Raw genomic sequence first — 14,096 nt, 5'->3', positions numbered from 1 at the left:
TGATCATGAGATAAAAGCAAATATCTTCCACTGGCGAACACACCTCTTGGCTGCAGTCTGAGGAGAAAAGCGGGACTTGAACCAAATGCCCAGTCATATCATTTAATTTCGTCACACATACAAATACACACACATAGCTTAAAATAAAAAAGGCACTGTAGATGGGAACCACAGCTTGAAGATCCAGTACTGGGGGACAGACCTGTCCACGAAACTCTTACCTCCAGCTGTCAACCAGGAGGATGATGCATGTCTAAAGAACAGGGCTTGATTCAAACGGAACGCCCGAGCTCAGCAAAAGACAGAAGCCAAATAAAAACCCCTCTACCGTTTGTTTAAGGAAGGTGACGGGTTAGCAGCAGCTCCGCCGTCTGCTTTGTTACAGAGGCGATCGGCAGTGGAAGGTTACATAACCCGGAGAATCTTGAATGTTTGCACCTTGAACGATATCTTTATCAAAGCGATTTGATGGGAAGTAGGCGAAGACAGTGTGTAAAGTGCGGGGTTGGGGTGGGGCTGGTGGTGTAAACTCTGGGGAGCTGTGTGTGTAATGCTTTGGCCACAACAAGGCGAGAAGTTTTTTTTTCAATTTGAAGGAAAGAGATGTTAAGCGTCGAATAGGAGGACGATGCTATCGCATCAACTTCCTTTCTGAGTGCTCAGTGGGGGGTTTGCAAAAAGAGCTTTTCCTTTTCAGTGTCTTAGAGCAGAGCAGATCTGTCTGTAAACAGTGGACCGGACTCTCCTTTCGGTCTTCTCTGTGGATGAAATGGTCTCATCGGTCCCCTGACATCGGTAGCTGCTTCAAGTTACTGTTTCACGGTTCCATTAGATTCCAGCCTCTGAACCGAGAGGGAGAAAAATCCGACCAAGGGAGCTAACCTGCTTGTCTTTTGATTCGCTTTGCGCTGGTCGTGACTACTTGGCAGCTAGTTGGCATTTTGCGATGCCTCTCTGGGCTCCCAGTGTCTGCATCGTGTCCCTGGCCGTACTCTACCTGTTCGCGAGGCTGTATTTCAGGCAGAGTTTCAAAGGTCGGTTCTATTGTAAAAGTCGATGTGCCCGGAGCCAAGGGGACAGCGATGTCCCGGAGCTGGTCTGCAAACCTTCAGCCCTCGCCAAGTACCTGCTCAAAACCTGCTTGACTTTCACCTCGGAGTCGCTATCCCAGTGGATCTGGAGGAGGTTCCCTGACCTGCAAACTGTCTGGAATGTGATCTGGCCGCCCAGCACCGCCGTCCACTTCGTCCGGGATTACCTGCAGTTGGCCGATGAAGGGCTGGTGGCTCTGGACTGGGCAGTGCCCAGCACCTCGAGCAGGAGGAGAGCGTCTAGCAACTCCCCGGCGCCCATCGTCTTCGTTATCCCCAACTCCTTCGGGAAAATCACCAGGAATGTGGTCAAGGTGAGACCTGAGCTTTCATTTCAAAGCCCGCCCCACACCAAATTCCCGGGGTTAGATAGACTCAGTCACCAGGAGGTGATTGGGAGCTCTTGCAGAGAGCCAGTCCAGGCGCGATGGGCCGAATAGCCTCCGGCTGTGCTGAATGATGAAGAGGCACAGTGAAGTGCCCCTGAAATTGAGCCGGTGCAGGAGGGCAGTGGCGCGTTCAGTTCCCGCAGTCCACTGACTTGCCCTGAAAGCTGCCAAATGTGACCAATGTGCCACCTGTAGAGCGTGGCTATCACTTTACACTCTTTGCAAAATTACACCTTAGCCCGGAAAGGGATGAAGGGAGGGGGTGGGGGGAGTACTCCAGATATTCACCAGACGGGAGAAATCTGGTCCACTCACCCACCTCCCTCCCATTCCACCACCGTCAGATTCTCGGCAGCTTTTCGCTTCTGTATTCCGCGAATTTACAGGGGTCTCGGTCTAAATGTGTCACTGGAATGTCGAAAACGGGTTTGGCAGCACAGATGTAGAGAACCAATTTATCAAAACTCGAGACCAGAATCCAAATGACAAGAAAACGAAACATCAAAGTAGCTAAAGGCATGGTTATACTGATGCTGACAGGAGAGCGCATTCTATGTGACAGCTCCCTGTTCTAACACTGTGTAAATCCCACTGACGGGTTATATCGTCGGAACGAGAAGCTGAGACCTCCTTCTGCTTTTAGTACTATTCTAGCTACGCTTTTATAGGTGCTGTTTAATCAAGATTCAGGGGGATTGGTGCCTGTGAGATAGCTTCGTGTTGTTTATACTGCTAAGTCCCTTATGTTAGGCTTTTAGACCCATTAATTGAAGCGTTTCCTGAACAGAGAAAGGTGTCCAGCTCGCAGTATGAACCCTGGCGGCTGCATCCCGCATGCCGGTTTCTCAGAATCCAAATTAAATGACAGCAGTGAAGAGCAGCTGCTATCTAACTGTGCTAAACCGTCCATCGCCTTCACTCACTGTGGAGCAACAATTAACAATTGTTGGAGTTTCTATCTAAAAACAGCAGAGTACATTTCGGAGGAAATCATCCTTTAAACTACACAGTGCTTTACTCAGAAGGCAGCTTGAGAACTGTGAATATTTATGCCCTTCAGGACACAAGGGAGATATTTAATCCTTGAAAGAGATACAGAGAAGAGCTACAACGCTGATCCCTCTGATTCTGGGATTTTCACTTCAGCACCTCTCGGAGTATATAATGGGAAATGTGACACCCAGTGACTGCGATTTTCTGACCATTAGGAGTGATGGCCAGAACATTGTTGGCAGGGCGTGCCAAGATTCCCAATGTCTCCTCCCAGAAGCACTTTAGCCCTGCCTCTATTGTCAAAGGACTGGGCTGTGAAGAAAGAGTGAGAAACCTAAGCCTTTAAAAGACGGCGTCTGAGAAGTACAGAAGTAAATGATTCAGTAAACACCAAAGAAAATACCTTGGAACATTACTCAAGATAAACCATGACATTAGGACAGGGTGACATTGGTGTGAACTAACAACTGGCAAATTTATGCCAATGTCAAGAAGTTCTTCCTATAGAAAGTGATCAACAGGTGCACCTTCCAGGTGTGGTAATGGAGGCAGAATGCAGAAATCATTAAAGGAACAGTTGGATGTCATGATGTAGAAACCATGGTGCCTTTGTGTATGGTTAACCAAGGTGGTTCTCACTTCTGTTTTCTGATGGTTGGGGATTTTGGGATTTTTCTATTCTTAGAATGAATGGTTAGAAACCAAAGCCTTATCTCAACAGCATCACCTGCCTCTTCCACCCTGCCAAGCCCACCACCCCAGCCTGTGGAACTATGCTGATTGAGTTACGAAATCAGTAGCTGAAGTTCGAACCAGTCTGTACATGCCATCATGGTTAACTCACAAGACATCAATTCCACTTTACTTGGACAGAGAACTCCCAAGTATTCAGCTGATAATTTAACAAATAGTTATAGTTCACCTTAATACTGAAGAATTCTATCACAAAAAAGGTGAGCAGACTCCGGAAGCACATTCCCACTGGAATGCAGGATGCTCCCATTTAGAAGTGGCACAGAAATGTTCAACAAGACTGACTATCACATCTGTCACTTCATTTGAAACAGGTTGCAGGATGGTGGGAGCATTTTGATTACTTACTTTACTAAGCAAAAAATAAAAAGGGGAACAAATATAAAAAGTCATACTACAAAAATTAATTTTAAAAGGTTATTTTAAAGATGCTGCCCATTGTAAAATTATTTTCTCTATTGCTGATTTAAGGAGCTTACTCATGAAAACATTTCTTCCTCAAATTCAATCCTTTTGAATCACATTAATTGTGTAACCCACTTTCAATAATGATCTCACTATCTCTTTCTTGGTCACTGCTTCCTGACTGTATAATTGACAGGAATCTATCACTGAAGAGTGGCTATAAGAGTTGTCAGTAAACTAATACTGAATCACCAGTATAGATCCCAGAAAGAAAAACACATCTTCACACTGGCTCATGTTTGGAAAGAAATGTGTAGATGTGAACATTTCTTTGCTTTGTACATGTAAATGGAAATCCATTTCTTTTAATAAAATAGGGTGACAGTTCAGTGCTCTGGGCTAAGAGGGATAAAAAGCTGCCAGCATCACACTTCCAATTGTTATCCAGTGAGCGGTGCTAATAATGTAGCTGTGTTAGATATCTGGTGACAACAGAGAGAAGCTCAGCTATTAATACTTACCAACCTGATGACACTCATCTTCCAGATACAGATATGAAGATTGGTCTTCCTGGTGGGATATGAAGGGGTTCCTAATGCCCATAGAACAGTATTGCTGTAAATATCAGTGTCTTTAGGAGCAGGGCCAAAATCCTGGAGGGAAAAACAGGGTAACAACAGCCTTAGTGCTACCCAGCAATGCAACATCTACAACAGGATACAATTTATTCTCTTGATAGGGTAATTGATGTCAAGGCCAACATTTATTGCCCTTAGTTACCTTTATTGTCATTAGTTGCCCTTAAGTAGGTTATTGTGAGCTTTCATCTTGAATAGTTGCCATTCATGCAGTGAAAGTAGTCCTCTGGTGCTGTTAACTAGGAAGTTCCAGGTGATCCAGAGATGGCAAGAAAAAGGCAATTTTCACCCAAGTCTGAAGGGAAATGTGGGGGTGATAGTGTTCCAATGCACCTCCTGTTCTTGTCTTTCTAACTGGTGCAGGAAGTAGGTTTGGGAGGCACTGTCGAAAAAGCCGCAATCATTTGCTACAGTGCTTCCTGTAGAAGCTAAACACCCCAACCACAGTGTGTTGGTAATGGAGACAATGGACGTTTTAAGAAAATTGAACGTAATTTTTTTAAAAAGGCTGTTAGGATCATGAGTGTTACCAATGAGAGACAGTGCTTGATTTGGATTATAATGATTTCTACTTGATTGTAATATAAATTCAGCTCACACGAATATTTTGGAAAAGTTTTTTAAGTTTTCCACCCTCTACTATTGCCATAGATTAAGCTGTGGCCCTGATTAAAGAAGGGCCAGGATTTTTAGCATGATGGGGTTTCCCTTTCGGCCATCTGAATAGTCAGTGGGGTACATGCCCCCACCAATATTGCCTGCCCCACAGCGATTTTACTTTCCAACAAGCATTAATTGGCTGGAAATGGGACTTCTGCCCTTCACTCAGGAGGAGGTCCTGCCTCAGAGACCTGCCGGTCAATCTGCTGCTTTCCGGTCCCTGCAGTGCCAGAAGCTGCACCAGACAGGACTGGGAATGCATGCAGTCCTCAGAGGCCAAGTTCCCGGAGTCCAGGACCAGGTGAGTGTGGGGATCTCAGAGTGGGGAAGGGTTGGTGAGGTCCAGGGGAACAGGCAGAGGGATGTGGGGGTGTTGGTAGAGAGGCCTGTGGGGGAGGGAGATCATGCAGGAATCAGATCTTTTGAGGGGGCAGCTGATGAATAAACAGGGCTGCTGATGGAGGCGCACTTGCTGCTTCCCACTAAGGCCTGAACACGGTTCATTTTCCGGCATTTCCCCAGCTGCTGAACTCCGTCTGCCAACCTGAAAGCTGAGGCTGGGCAGGAAACGGTTCTTAATTGGTTAATAATTGGCCATTTAAGGGCTGCAATTGATGCAAGGGAGGGCAGGCTGGGCTAGGCCTCGTCCATCCAAGTGTTAAATTGTGGAGCATTTGGGTGGGTGGGAACCCAGTGGGAAGGCCATCCAAATAATTTTAAGGTCACCCCTCTCCCCCGCGCCCCCACCACCCCTGCCACAGCCTACAAACCCACCAGCAGGGGAACATAAAATTCTGCCCAAGGAGGATGTTCATAATAGTAAAATTATTTGCTTTCTCCTGACGGTAGAAATGACAGCCAACATTTTCCTACTCCTTCATTTGCTTATGTAAATATTGTGGCCTGGAATTTCAGTTAACCAGGCTTTTGGGTGTAATCCGAATCAAGACTATTGGGAAATTCCTCGGTAGTTGGTTTATCAGCCTTCTGCTTGCCTCTGTCAATCTGAGAATTTTCCATTGAATGTGACTTAGGCCAATCAGACACCTGCCCAAAACAGGAGGCTGTAGTTGTAAGTGAGGGAAGTACATCATAAAGTGTATTTCCAGTACTTAAGTAGTGCGGGTGGCCATAGACATCTCTGTATCCCTGGCATCCAATATTGTATGGATAGCAGGAGGAGAAGTTAAATATTAAAATAGTTAAAAGGAATTGGACTGATTGCTTGGCGAGTGATTAAATTTCCCAGCCTCATGCTGTGGAAAATGTAAAGGGAAATTCAGTCTCCCAGGGCCAGCCAGCCATGTTGCACTTTGACAAGCTTTAAAAAAAAGGCCTCTTTCTCGGACCTTTCCTCGATGTGCATCTCAGCAGAGGCCAGGGAACTTCCCAAATTATTTAAGTGGCCTGACCCTGGGAATTCAACTAGAGACAAGAGGATACCTTACAGCAGGCTGGCTAGTGGTCATGGCCGAACAGGAGATCTAGTTTCAGGGAGACAGAGAGTGTGTACTTATATCATTGATCTGTGCAGTTTATCCCCGGGTCATGGAGCCAGAGTCCAGGTTGGTTAGGTAGAGTACAACTGGCAAGATTATGCAACTGACCTCTGTCATCATATATTAACTGTCTTAATAAGCAAGATCTTTGAAACTGCAAAAATTCTTCAGCTGTTACCGAAGTAGCAGAGAGTAAATCATTATTGGAATTCTATGAACCAAGAATGCAGCTTTATAGCAGTTGTAAATTACTGTGATTTGAATCAAATCCATATAAACTGCCAATTTCAGATCCCTGTATAATATGGAATATGCATCCGGCAATAGATACTTCAAACTAAGTCATTGTTTGTGGGATGAGGTGTCTTTGCTGTCCAAATAATAAATTTGACTTCAGTTTGATCTGTTGTGCAAACAGAATCTGATTTCACTTATGAATTCTAATTTTCAGATCAAACAAAACAAGCAGTTTTATCTTACAAATTTGGACAGCTCCAAACATTAAGGAAAACTGTCCACAGGCTTATGTTGAGTTCAAATCCTCCAATTCACATTCCCATCGTATCAGAGACATGAATTTAAATGAGATTGCATTGTTCTGAATTGATTGGAATTGTTGGCTTTTATAATACTTTCCTTTTGTAAGAGACCACGAAGCTGTTGGGTGCTATTAAAAACTAAACTGGTTCAGTAATGTCCTTCAGGGAAGGAAATCTTCCAACCGTACTCAATCTGGTCTTTATGTAACCCCAACCCCCAATGCTCCCCTCACCCACCCCAGCTGAAGCTGTCGACATTTAACAACCTAGCAAGTCACTCAGTTGTATCAAACCACTTTGGCATGGACTGCAATGATTCAAAATGGCGACCCAACACAATTTTCTCAGGGCAGCTAGGGATGGGTGATTGCCAGCCTTGCCAGAAAAACCCATGCCTTAAGAATAATTTTTTTAAAAGTACATAAAACCTAAAATAAAACAGGAGGTGCTGAAAATAGCAGATAAAGCATACACCTGTGGAGAGAGAAACAGAGCTAACAGTCCCACATAGCACTGTGGTCAGAAAATTAAAAACTTATTGGATCCAAGAGAAAGTGGCAAGTTAGATCCAAATTGGCTTAGTTGCAGGAAGTAAAGGTTTATGGTCAACCAATATTTTCATGACTGGAATGCTATTTCCAGTGGGGTTCAAAAGGCATGTCATGATGCATCATGGGATTACCCAGGCTTGGCCAAGTTGCGAAAATAAGTTTTAAATGTGTTTGCAGTAAAAAAAACTAGAATGAATATAATCCCAAAAGATGATATATATAACCAACAGAAACTGTGTAACTTCAAAATGCCTTTTAGAGCATTCTGAAAGAGCATTTCCCATGTGTGCACACTTGCACTAAATAAAGAACTATTGCTGAACCTACCAATGGTCAACTTTGTGTCAAGTGCATTTTAGATACTCCACAACAGGGTTCTGCAGAGTTCGCTACTGGGTCCCTTGCTGTTTGTGATATATATGAATGATTCAGACTTAAATGTAGGTGACATGATTAAGAAGTTTGCAGGTGATACAAAAATTAATTGCATGATTGATAATGAGAAAGAAAGCTGTAGTCTGCAGGAAGATATCAATGGACTGGTTAGATGAACAGAAAAGTGACAATGGTATTGAATCCAGAGAAGTGTGAGGTAATGCATTTGGGGAGACAAATAAGGCAAGGGAATATACAATAAATAGTGGGATTTTGAGAAATGTAGTGGAGCAGAGGGCCCTTGGAGCATATGCCTACAGATCTCTGAAGGTGGCAGGACAAATAAATAAGGTGGTAAAGAAGGCATACAGGATATTTTCCTTTATTGCCTGAGAAGGATGTTATCACAGTAGAGAGGGTATCAATGAGATTTATGAGGATATTGCCAGGAATGGAGAATTTTAGCAATGAGGAAAGGTCAAATAGCTGGGGTTGTTTTCTTTGGAACAGAGGAGGTTGAGGGGAGACTTAATTGAGGTGTATAAAATTGTGAGGGATCTGGGTAAGATGGTTGGAAGAACCTATTTCCATTAGCAGAGAGACCAATAACTAGGTGACATCAATTTAAGGTAATTGGTAGTGGGAGTAGAGGGGAGTTGAGGAGTAATTTTTTTCATCCAGAGGGTGTTGGAGGTCTGGAACTCACTGTCTGATCGCATGATAGAGGCAGAAACCCTCACACTATTAAAAAAATTACTTGGATATGCACTTGAGGTGCTGTAATCTACAGGGCTACATACCAAGATCTGGAAGGTGGGATCGGACTGGATAACTCTTTCTTGGTTGGCACGGACATGATGCACCAAATGGCCTCCTCCTGTGCCATAAATCTTTGTTTATGTTTCTACATTTCAGGTCAGTGACCATTCAACAGAACAAAACAAAAACACAATTACCTGGAAAAACTCGGCAGGTCTGGCAGCATCGGCGGAGAAGAAAAGAGTTGATGTTTCGAGTCCTCATGACCCTTCAACAGAACAAACCTGAAATGTTAATTCTGTTTCTCTCTCCACAGATGCTGCCTGACTGGCTGAGTATTTCCAGCATTTACTGTTTCTTTCCAGAATCAGAAATATTTTGCCTTTGTATTAGAGATAAAGCCCACTTCTTCTCCACTTGAAGATGGATTTTCATTGTCTTGTTTTTAAAACCTTGATTGATATTGAATTAAGGATAATCATCATTATTCTGAAACTGTCAGGCATGGGTTGATTGGGAACATTCAAGGTAATTCACATTGTGCTGTTGATGCTTTAGAAATCAATGAACTGTAGATTTGCACTTCTAACTGTTGTGTGAATTATTTTCAAATTGACCTGGATTAAAATCAAAGGATTAAATGAATTCAATTCAACTCAAATCTGGATCAAAATTCTACACTGGTAGATAGTTATAAGTATGGTCTTAATCACCCCAGCAATTAATTAAGGTTAAGCAAGCAAAACTTTGTTTCAGATTCGTGGTAGAGTTAATGCTGTACAACACATCATGCATACTATTGGCATAGTTTGTGATATAAATAGAGACCACTTGTGTCCTCTTCAGAATCATTTATTGTGTGACTTAAGCAATATTTTCTCTGTTTAAAATCTTCGGGGAGAGTATCCATATGCTAAGTTGGACAGCTGTTATACCATTAAAGAAAAATTTATGCCCACTGGTGGTCAAGAGAGGTATTTACCGGATGGTTTCCTGGAGCAGTCATTGGTGTAAATTGCATGTGAAATGGATTTAAGCTGCTGCTGTGCACATGTGGGCTGCAGCTCTTAAAAAGACAGTTCAGACTGAACACCTCAGCAAAACTGGGAAACAAGCTGGTAAGGAAGAAGCAGCACTTGACTCACTCACTTGGGTCTCACTGCACATTTCATGAATCTTTTTCTCTAACATTTCAAGTATGTCCGCAGCAAACTCTTTGCAGCAAACAGCCAAATAAGGCTGAAGGGAATGGCATCCAGGCAAAGCAGAACACTTTTTAAAAAAAACTCAGATTGTCACGCCTTTCTTGAGGAAGTCGAAATAAAGATGTGCATATGTCTAGGTGTCCATGCCAGCAAACCTGGCAGGATAGCACTTGTGCAATCTGGAGGGAGATGGAAACAGCATTGAGTGTCAACTTTCTCACCCCCCAAGCCTGCTGACCAGTGCCACAAGAAGTTCAGCAACCACAGCTTGCCCACTGTAGATGCCATACTTGTGCAATTAACCCTCAGGGCAGCAGAATATGCCAGACCTTTGGCCTTCATCCTCAGAATATTATGTCATTGGAATGTGGGAAGCATTAAAATCTGACCAAGAGTGAATGAGGCATGAAGCAAGGAAGCAGCTTCCTGCCAAAGCAAGCTGTCCTGAAATAACAGTTGCCTCGGTCCCTTGGCTGTTTTGTAGAACAGGAGTAGCCAACCACCTCCTATGATTCTGGCACTTAAGGGAAGCACTGGAATAGATGAAAGAGACGTATGTCTGGGCACTCTGGAAAGCATAGTGTTTAGACAGAATTTACCTGTCTTCTGCTTCCTTTGGACTTCAGTGTGATGGGTTACTTTGTTATTCATGGACACTACAGCCATAGAGGGAAGGGGCTACTTGTATGGTGCAGAATTATTCACTCAGGTGATGATGACTGGCATGTTCATTGAGGGATAAAGCGTCCAAGTGAGTTGAGTTGTAGCATAGGCGTTGGATTGGAATGGTGGAGAAGGAGGGAAAATGGTGATATCAAATGCTCTGCTATACAGAAGTGAAGACTTGAATGAGATGTGTTCTGATGCCTCACACAACAGTCACAGAGAATGTTTCTGAGTGCAGATCATCATGATATTCTTCTTCGTAAAGCTCTTGATCCAGTGGAGTCACTGCTTCCTTGCCAGCCAGCAATTGAGCCCAGTTCTTCAAGAATGGCAAAGTTGTAAATAATCATGACATACCACAGACTCCCTCTCAAACTGACCAGGCAGTGAAAACATACCTTTTAAAGGTCTTGATAGGCTTCTTGATGACCAACCTTGTAAAGTTAAGCGCCTTGGCCTAGCTCTCAGAGGAAACAACTGCAGGTGTCTGTAGGTAGAAAGGCAAAACAAAACATGCAAAAATAGAGTTTCACAGCTGCAGAAATCCCTATTCAAACTCCCGAGACACTTCAGGCTTGGAAACCCTAACTTCAGCTTATATCAGCTGGTCCTGGCAGCTGTTGTGCCATATAAATCTCAGCCTGAGTCACCCAGAGTATATTATGAGTGTAAAACTAGGAAACTCAGAGCTGTTCAGCCCAAAAGAAAATAGCCATTGTGGTTTTTCTGCTATGTTATGAACTGCTGGACCATTCCCTCCCAGTGGGGAGTTAAAATTGCTCCTCTACCCCACCCCGCCCCCATGCCAGACCCAGTCATTCCTCTGTCCTCTAGGCAATGTAGGTACATAATCCTGATAGGGACAAAGTAAAAACCAAGGGTGTAGTATAGGGGTGTTTGGCACAGCAAGGGTTAATGTGGGACTGGAGAACAGTATGATGTAGAGAGACACACGACATTAGACAGGAGACAGATTTGTAAGGAGACAGTCAAAGAGAAAGTCAGCATGCAGTTAGCTCCTCGTTTGGACTATACTTTGTACATGTGATTATATTTATGTGTTACCAGTAAACACTATTGTTAACCTTACAAGCCTCTGCACCTCTTAGAGAGACCTATCAGAAAGCCCTTACCATAAAGGGCAACCATGAAAGTCCCTCCTCTGCAAAAAGAAATGATCAAAACAGTTTGTGATATGTTCTATTACAATGCAAAATGCCCTGTGTGTAATATTTGAAGGTTGAATGTTGTACCCTAGGGGTGGAGCTTTCAGTACTTTTCCAGTGTGTGAATGTATACCATCTAATATACAAATATTTATAGTTTCATCCACAATATCAGAAAGGTTAGTGAGGTCACAAGGAAGCATTAAAAGGCAATGCAACTGATTCAAAACACACTCCAAAAAATAATTAAGCTTTTTTCCATGATCCTCATGCAGCACTCAGAACCTTTTGCTCTGCTTAGTTCCAAAGAGACTTAGAGAGTTGGTGAAACATAATTAATTGCTACAGGGATTGCTCAAGACCGATGTAGCTTTTTTATCAACTTGATCCATGAGTTATCTAATGTCTCGCTCCTGGCATATAGCTGGTTACTGTACATCACACACTCTGTTCAACAAGAAACAGACTGTGTGCAAAACGGCATTTTTACTGATCAGCTGAGTTCTTCATTTCTTGCCACAGAACTTCTTCTTAATCCTAACGACTACTGACATTCATCGCAGTCAACTCTCAAAATAAAAAAACAATATTTATTTGTCACAACTATAATTAAATCCAATGTTAGAAAATCATGTCGGTCTGTTTGAGTGCAGAAATGCAGGTGCACAGATGAACAGTGTAAAACAGTGATATAGGTTGGTAGTGGTAGAATGAGTATAATTAGCCCTAAATTGGTGAGGGCAGGTCCTGCAGTGATGAGTACATTGGCTGGGACCCCCAGAATCCTTGTAGCATAAAGGTTAGAATGTGACGGTGTACTTTATCTATTATCCCTTCCAATCATGCAACTTGAATTGCTCAAAGAAATACAAGTACCTATTATTTCACTTTCATCCTGACAGGACTATATAAAACTCCTGCATCAGTTACACAGCAGCAGCAAAACCACAACCAATAGCATGATCACAGCAGGATGTACTTAGCAGCTGCACCATTGCTACTTAGCAATAACTACACTTTTCAGCCACAGAGAGCTATTTATGCCCACACATACCTGACCACGAGAAATGCCAAGAATACACTTAAAAATACATTTAGTTAATGTCCCAGCCCAGAAATAGCTGTTTATTTTCTTCACCATGAGGTGAAACAACATCACAGGATCTGTGAAAATATAATATTGTTTTGATATGCATAGTATTATCATTATTGAACAAACCTCATCAAATGTTAATTGTTGGCAGATTGATGGTTATCAGAGGATATGCAGTTCATCAGCAGTGATACCCAGAAAAATACTTGAGGAAGTGAACCACATGAAACACTAATTTTGAGTGCTTTTCAGTGACAAATAGGGACTAGACTGAGCCTTTTGGCTTTTTTCTGGTGCAATTCTATTTCATTTGAGATTTGCATTGTTATGCTTAATATATTGATTAGAATACACATTACAAACCTGACTGTAGAAGTCAAACTGATGAATTTAACAAACCTTTTAGGGTTGTTTGGCATACTGGTGTACTTGTGGTCCAATTACCAAAAGCCTTGTCCAGAGCTCAAGCATAATTGGTGTTGAGGACCAGGTTTACTGCAGGCATGTTTGAAATGTGAATCTGTTACAAGCACAAATAGCAATGTGGGAATATGATACCGTAGCAATAGCAGGAACTTGGCTTAAAAATGAAATCTGGACGTTTGACATCCAAAGATACAAATTGTTCAAAAAAATGGGGGAGGATAAGTCATAGAGTCATAGACGTCTACGGCACAGAAAAAGGCCCTTCGGCCCATCGCGTCTGTGCTGGTCAAACAAGTACCTAACTATTCTAATCCCATTTTCCAGCACTAGGCCCATAGCCTTGAATGCCTTGGCATTGCAAGTGCATATCCAAATACTTCTTAAATATTATGAGGGTTTCGGCCTCTACCACTCTTTCAGGCAGAGAGTTTCAGATTCCCAACAACCTCTAGGTGAAAAAATTCTTCCTCACATCCTCTCTAAGCCTCCTGCCCCTTACCTTAAATCTATGCTCCCTCATTATTTATCCCTCCACCAAGGGGAAAAGTTCTTTCCTTTCTACCCTATCTATGCCCCTCATAATGTTATACACCTCAATCATGTCCCTCCTCAATCTCCTCTGCTCCAGGGAAAATAACCCCAGTCTATCCAATCTCTCCTCATAACTAAAACTCTCCAGCCCAGGCAACATCCTGGTAAATCTCCTCTGCACTCTCTCTAATGCAATCACATCCTTCCTATAACGCCAGTTCCAGAACTACACGCAATACTCTAGCTGTGGCCTAACCAGCGTTTTATACAGTTCCAGCATAACCTCCCTGCTCTTATATTTTATGTCTCAGCTAATAAAGACAAGTATCCCATATGCCTTCTTAACCACCTTACCTA

The 14,096-nt window shown here is 42.9% G+C and overlaps 1 protein-coding gene across 1 annotated transcript in view; it reads left to right on the top strand.

Annotated features, from left to right (window-relative positions):
• The first annotated feature begins 667 nt into the window (after positions 1 to 667).
• The window catches only part of LOC121283277 (protein ABHD15-like), a 30,873-nt gene continuing 17,444 nt past the window's right edge, over positions 668 to 14,096 (top strand). Inside the window, exon 1 of the mRNA XM_041197676.1 lies at positions 668 to 1,405. Within this exon, the coding sequence (XP_041053610.1) occupies positions 947 to 1,405 (459 nt within the window). The 5' untranslated portion in view covers positions 668 to 946. The remainder of the gene's footprint in view (positions 1,406 to 14,096) is intronic.

Source organism: Carcharodon carcharias, chromosome 10 (assembly GCF_017639515.1).
Source record: "Carcharodon carcharias isolate sCarCar2 chromosome 10, sCarCar2.pri, whole genome shotgun sequence".
In the NCBI taxonomy this organism is placed as follows: Eukaryota; Metazoa; Chordata; class Chondrichthyes; order Lamniformes; family Lamnidae; genus Carcharodon; species Carcharodon carcharias.
This window is presented reverse-complemented; position numbering and strand designations above follow the sequence as displayed.